Below are 6,539 nucleotides of genomic sequence, written 5' to 3' on the forward strand. Positions count from 1 at the left end.
CACATGTGCCCCCAATTACTTATTGAAAACAAGCACCAGATAATATGTGAATGTCCAAAATAAAGATTTGTCTTTCATCTGACTTATTGTCATAAATCCAAAGGCAAGCATTGATCTTTAAAAGTTTCTTGACACAAAGGAGATATTCACATCTTGCAAAGCTGTGAATACTGATTTAGCAACATGTGTTATTTGCAAACAATGAAAAAACCTAACAAAGGCTAACTTAAACTGCCACTCTGGATTTGCTAGATCAGAGATGACCTGGGGCTTAAACAATGACTGTTGCTGTAGTTCTACTAGATCAAAGTTGTTAATGCTTGAGCAGGTCAACAGAGAGGGAGGGAAGAGAGACAGAGAGAAGTGGGGTGGGGGTGGGGGTGGGTTGCTATGCCGATTAATCCTTTCGTAGCCATAATTTCAATGAACTATACTATACTTCAATTAATTTTTTAATAAACCAAGAATTCCGAGAGGTTTAATAAAATAATCAAGTATTAATTGGCTTTAAAGCATTATTCACCCCTTTGTTACCATATTTCGTTTGAAACACTGCATTTGTTCCAGTTATTTGAAACACTGCATTTGTTCCAGTTTTTGGAAATAACGAAAAAGTTAGTGAAATAATTTTTGTCATTGTTAAACTAGTATTTGGAACATAAGTCAACACGAAATTTCAATAGAAGGTTTTTAGATCACTTAAACATAGGAAGGTTTATATTACAGAATCAGGGATAGTCTTAAACATGTGGGCTATCAGAAGGTTTTCACAAAAAATGAGATTTTATATTTTAGAGCCAATATTGGTGTCAGATGGGTTTTTACCAAAAGAGTTAAAACAAATTCCTGGACCTCAATGTCTCAAGTATTATATATTAAACCAATATCATCAAAGAAAAGTTCTTCTGGAGCAGCCTTTTTTCTCTTGTGGTACACTTATATTCTTTTCAAAATTCGGTGGCACACCTGAACTAAAAGTATATATTAAGAGTATGGGGGAAAAAATTATATTCGGGTTACACTGTGGCATGCCTAGCATTGTCTTCAGGCACACCAGTGTGCCCTGACATAACAGTTGTGGAGCACTGTCCTAGAGACATACAAAGTAAGACTCTTACAGTGGTTCGGACGCGAAGAAGAGCAGTGCCAATGATCTTGTTGAGAGCCTCTGTAACTAGAGAGAGGAAGTTATTGTCAAGCCAAAGAGGTCTGGACCAAATGCTTGCAGCAGAATGGCACCAACAAAAAGCATTCAAGGGCCAGTTAACAAATTAAGTCTATCACCTAAGGACAGGAATGATTCCTCTAACAGGTTTCCATATGATAACCAAATTTCACTCACAAAGCTTTGGTCCACCCAATGGTATCACAGAAGCTACACAACTAAAGTACTGTGCAACAGAACTGAATTCAAAGTCATGTAACTGCAAAGCCAGTTGTGACAAAGACCAGTGTCACGCAAATGGCAAATAAAAGCACCCATTGGTTGGCATTAGGAAGGGCATCCAGCTGTAGAAAACCATGTCAAATCAGACTGGAGTCTGGTGCAGCTTTCCAGCCCTGGTCAAACTGTCCAATCCATGAGAGCATGGACAACGGACTTTAAATGATGATATGTGTAGGAAATTAGCATATTTTTAAGAGCAACATTGGCTGAAATACATGTCTGTATAATATATGTAGAAAATATATATTTTGTATGTGAACTTCTACTGTGGCATTATGGATATTTCATTCAGAGATGAGAAAAGTGCTGCAAAAATATTTTATTATTTATACACATGCTACAAATTATCACTATTTAGAAATTATCTGTGTGTATGTGTATGTTCACTTAAGTGTAACAGTAATGGGTTAGTAAAATGATAGTGGTAGCAATATTCTCTAAAGATGTAGTTAATAATCTGAAAATTTATAATATTGTTTAATCCTCTTGATACCAGCCCACCTGAGACCACCCTTGGTTTTATGATACAAACTTCCTGTTTTAAAATGATTTTCCATCAAAGCTTCATGCTAATTTAGGCTCCAAACACCAGTTTAATAATGACAGTCATCTTATGAAATTTTTCATTATTTTCAAAATTATTTGAAATAAAAGCAGTGTATTTCAACAGAAATATAACCAGAGGGCTTGAAGTATATGCTTTATATATGGTAGAATTTTTTTCTGGAAAGCCAAGCATCCATGTAAAAATCACCTATGCTGGTGCCATGTAAAAAGCATCCAGTACACTCTGTAAAGTGGTTGGCATTAGGAAGGGCATCCACCCATAAAAAACCATGCCAAAACAGACAATTGGAACCTGATGCTGCTAACAAGCTGGTCAACTCCTGTCAAACAATCCAATCCATGCCAGCATGGAAAACAGACATTAACTAATGATGATGATGATGATGAAAGAGAGAGAGAGAGAGAGAGAGAGAGAAAGAGGAGACATAGGAATAAGGAACTTTCAAGATGCTTATGCAGTTTGTTGAATTGTATCCTTCTTTCAGTAGCTACTCTTTTTTCTTTTACTTGTTTCAGTCATTTGACTGTGGCCATGCTGGAGCATCACCTTTACTCAAACAAATCGACCCCAGGACTTATTCTATCAGTCTCTATTGCCAAACCACTAAGTTACAGGGATGTAAACACACCAACATCGGTTATCAAGTGATGGTGGTAGGGACAAACACAGACACACAAATATATACATACACACACGTGTCTCTCTCTCTCTCTCATATATATATATATATATATATATATATATATATATATATATATATATATAATGAGCTTCTTTCAGTTTCCATCTCCCAAATTCACTCACAAGGCTTTGGTCGGCCCAAGGCTATAGCAGAAGACACTTGCCCAAGATGCAACGGAGTGGGACTGAACCTGGAACCATGTGGTTGGGAAGCAAGCTTCTTACCACACAGCCACTCCTGCACCTGAAAATATATTTTTAAAAACAAATGACTGAACACCAACTTACCTAATGTTTGAACATGTCCATGTTCTGGAAGTATATACACCTGGAGTCATGTTACCACAAGATACTTTTCTGTTGTAGATTAAACTTGTTGGCAGGAATGATTTATCTAAAAAAATGAGTAAAAAACAGAGAAACAGTCAATAACAACGAAAATCAGAAATACTAATTTGATAGTACATTTTTAAAAAGAATATTCATGCTGACTTGGTAGTGGATGAATACAAATGTAGTTACATTTTAACTGATATAAATATTTCTAAGCTGACCTTTAAGTAACGCAGGTTAGAAGTTAGACACAATATGTAAGGTGATGCGAATAAATAAGAGCACAGACAAGATATTGAATCATCCTCCATAGTTTGTTTAATACTTCTTTTATATTTCAGCCTGCCAATAATAATACTTTTTCTCCAAACTCTTGGATTATTTTTCTATTTTACATTCGATTTCCACACCCCAGCCCCAGCTCCTGCAGACGACCTAACCAGGTCATCTCTTTCTTGCAATATCATCTTTACTGCTTTTGTTGCATCCTGACCCCAACTCCTTTGCATCCCTCTATCTTCACCAACTCATGGTTCCTTGCTTGCCACCCTTCAACCCTACCAATTTTGGCAGTCTACCCCCACCACCTCATTCTCCTTCCTAAACTATCTTACAAACTGATTCTTCAACTCACCTTGAGGAGCCACCCAAGCACCTTATTGCCATTATCTATCTCTTGTAGCTCCTACTGTTCATTTTTTCCCTCATTCCCCTACCCCATGGCAACCTCAATAGTGCAGGTGGTATGAAAAAAAAACCCATTCAGCCCATGCTGTAAAGTGGTTGATGTGAGGTAGGGCATCTAGGGTAACATTCATACCAAAACAGACATTGGAACATGATGCAGTCCTTGGACACATTGGATCCTGTCAAACCATCCAACCCATGCCAGCAAGAAACATGTGCATTAACCCTTTAGTATGTAAACTGGCTATCTCTGGCACAAATATTCTACTTGTTTTATACTCAAAATGGCCAAATTTGACATCTTTCACATACCCTACAATGACATTTAAAAAATAAACAAATACATCGTCAAAATCTTGAAGCTACAAGATAATGCACAACAAATTCAAAACAATGTGAATAAATAAGCATTACATTTGAAAGAATAATCTCAAGGTTAAAGGGTTAGATGATGATGATGATGAAGCTTTCCTACAATATAAAAGAAGCATTAAAAAGACCCCCTTCAGTCATGAAGGACCATGGGATTGCACCTAAAAGGTTACCCTTTGAGGAACAAGTCCAGGCAAGGTTGTTTATGGAAGACCAGCAGTTGCCCATGCATACCAGCCTCCACTCTCCACACCACCAGTGTTATCCAAGGGAAAGGCAAAGGCTGATACAGCTTGGCACCAGTGACGCTGCACTCATTTCTGCAGCTGAGTGGACTGGAGCAACAGGAAATAGAATGTCTTGCTCAAGAACACAACACACAGCCCAACTCACTACCTCATGATTGAAAACCCAATGCTCTAATCACTGAGCCATGTGCCTAAGACACATTAAGCAACCTATATATGGTAATACAATGTCTTGACTTTGTTCTCATTGCCTAAAGGTCTTCTTCAAAATATATTTACACACTGCAATGCTTCAAACAAATTGCAATACTCTTTTATACTTTAACTGTTAATTCGTTGAAACAATTGATGCATCTCACCAGCAATATTATCATATTCAAACAGGCACAGAAATCTCGTTACCTTGTCAATATGCATGACCAAACCTAACAGGAAGATTAACCAAATGCTTGTTTATTGTTAATAAGATTATAATTTTTTGGACTATTAACCTCAACTTGACAGACAAAACATTTACTATTTACATCCCCACTATATTTCTTACCTATTATCATCATCAGATGTTTTATTCCTTGATGTACACACAATACTGGCTGGGATTCAAACTAAGGACCTTTACTTCTAAACTAGTGGTTTTCATCTGGGGTCTATATGACCCCTTGGGGTCCTTATAAGATTTGAGGGGTTCACATAAGCAAAATAAAAGACTGGGTCCTTGATAAAATTTTGTTTTAGATGTAGTTATTGCAAGAAACAGCTATATTCTTTTCTCTGCTGTTTTACATAGTTCGGCCTACACAAGGGTATGTGTGAATAACAAAATAGGAATTTTGAAAGAAGTATCTACAAAACTAGTTTTTAAACACTGACTGACCATAGGGACCCATCAGAATACAAATAGTAATCAAAGGGGTCCATTGATAAGAAATGGTTGAGAACCATTGATCTAAATTAAAGGTAGTGACACTTATTCATCAAGCCATGACAGAAACTCAGGAAATCAAAGAATTAATGGATGTCAATACAAGGAATATGACAGGTGAAATCTGAAGATCCAACCTCAACAACACAAAAGCATGAATAATGAATTTTTAATTTGATACAAAGCTACCAATAATGAGGAAGGGATAGTTAGTTGAATCAGGTAGAAAGGGGATAGTTAACTGAACTGAATAATTGCTACTTTCTCAACACCTCCCAGATAGAAGGATGAGAGTCAATGCCAGCATTAGAGGATTTAAACTGAGAACATGGAAAGCCAATACGTCACACTGTTACATATTTAGTGAAGATGTGTGGCCTTGTGGTTAGGGTGTTGTACTCATGACTAAGATTATGGTTTCAATTCCTGGGCAGTGACAGGTGACCAAGACCTTTGGCGGTCAAGCCAAGTGAGATCGTAGCTGTGGCCAATGCTGGTGTCATGTAAATGTTACTCACTACACTCTTGGAGTGGTTGGCATTAGGAAGGGCATCAAACCAGGACAAATGAGATTGGAACCTGATGCAGCTCCCCAGCTTTTGGACAGACCGTCAAAATCATGCCAGCATGGAAAACAGACATTAAATAATGATGATGATGATGATGATGATGATGATAGTGTGCTGTGAGCAAAATGTTTTCCCAGTGTTTCTGTTCCACTGAACTAACTAGCAGGCTGAAAACAACCTGAGTCAAAGCCTGCCCGATAGTCATGCTGTTTTCCTAACCACCATCTAAACGCACTGAAGACTCGGCTCAACCCTTTCTTCCCAAATTTGCAACCCTAAGAAATCCCTTCTGGTCCATATTATCATATTATTCTTTAGTTTCATCTTAGCCTTGATTGAGCAGGCTGATAATCAAAAGCAGTCCAGTTATGACCATCCCGTCTTTTTTGTATATCTAGGACATTGTCCAACGAGTCCATTTTTCTTTTAAAACTTAGTTGCTATTTCTAGTAGGTTGAGCAACCATGCAGTTGGTCCTTTTTTTTTTTCTCACTTCTTTTATTAGCTAATGTTTTCAATACAAGCATGACCCAAATCAACAGCACCAATCTCACCAGTCTGAAGAAGATTACAAAAGGTCATTGTCCTTCATCACAGACTAAACAGGAGAAAAGGTTATGCTGTTCAGTATCTTAGTGGAAAAAAAAAATCCACACACAGCAGTAAATAATTCAGTTGTTGATGGTGTTACCAATGAAAATGGTGATGCTGG

At 37.3% G+C, this 6,539-nt stretch overlaps 1 protein-coding gene across 2 annotated transcripts in view; it reads right to left on the minus strand.

The window, feature by feature from the left end:
* Positions 1–6,539, minus strand: part of LOC106881444 (uncharacterized) — a 46,870-nt gene that overhangs the window by 16,878 nt on the left and 23,453 nt on the right. For both annotated transcript variants that reach the window (XM_014931832.3, XM_089350451.1), the window contains exon 2: positions 2,985–3,090. In XM_014931832.3, coding sequence (XP_014787318.1) covers positions 2,985–3,090 — 106 coding nt within the window. The remainder of the gene's footprint in view (positions 1–2,984; positions 3,091–6,539) is intronic.

This window comes from Octopus bimaculoides, chromosome 4 (assembly GCF_046866305.1).
Source record: "Octopus bimaculoides isolate indiv1 chromosome 4, ASM4686630v1, whole genome shotgun sequence".
NCBI classification, from domain to species: domain Eukaryota; kingdom Metazoa; phylum Mollusca; class Cephalopoda; order Octopoda; family Octopodidae; genus Octopus; species Octopus bimaculoides.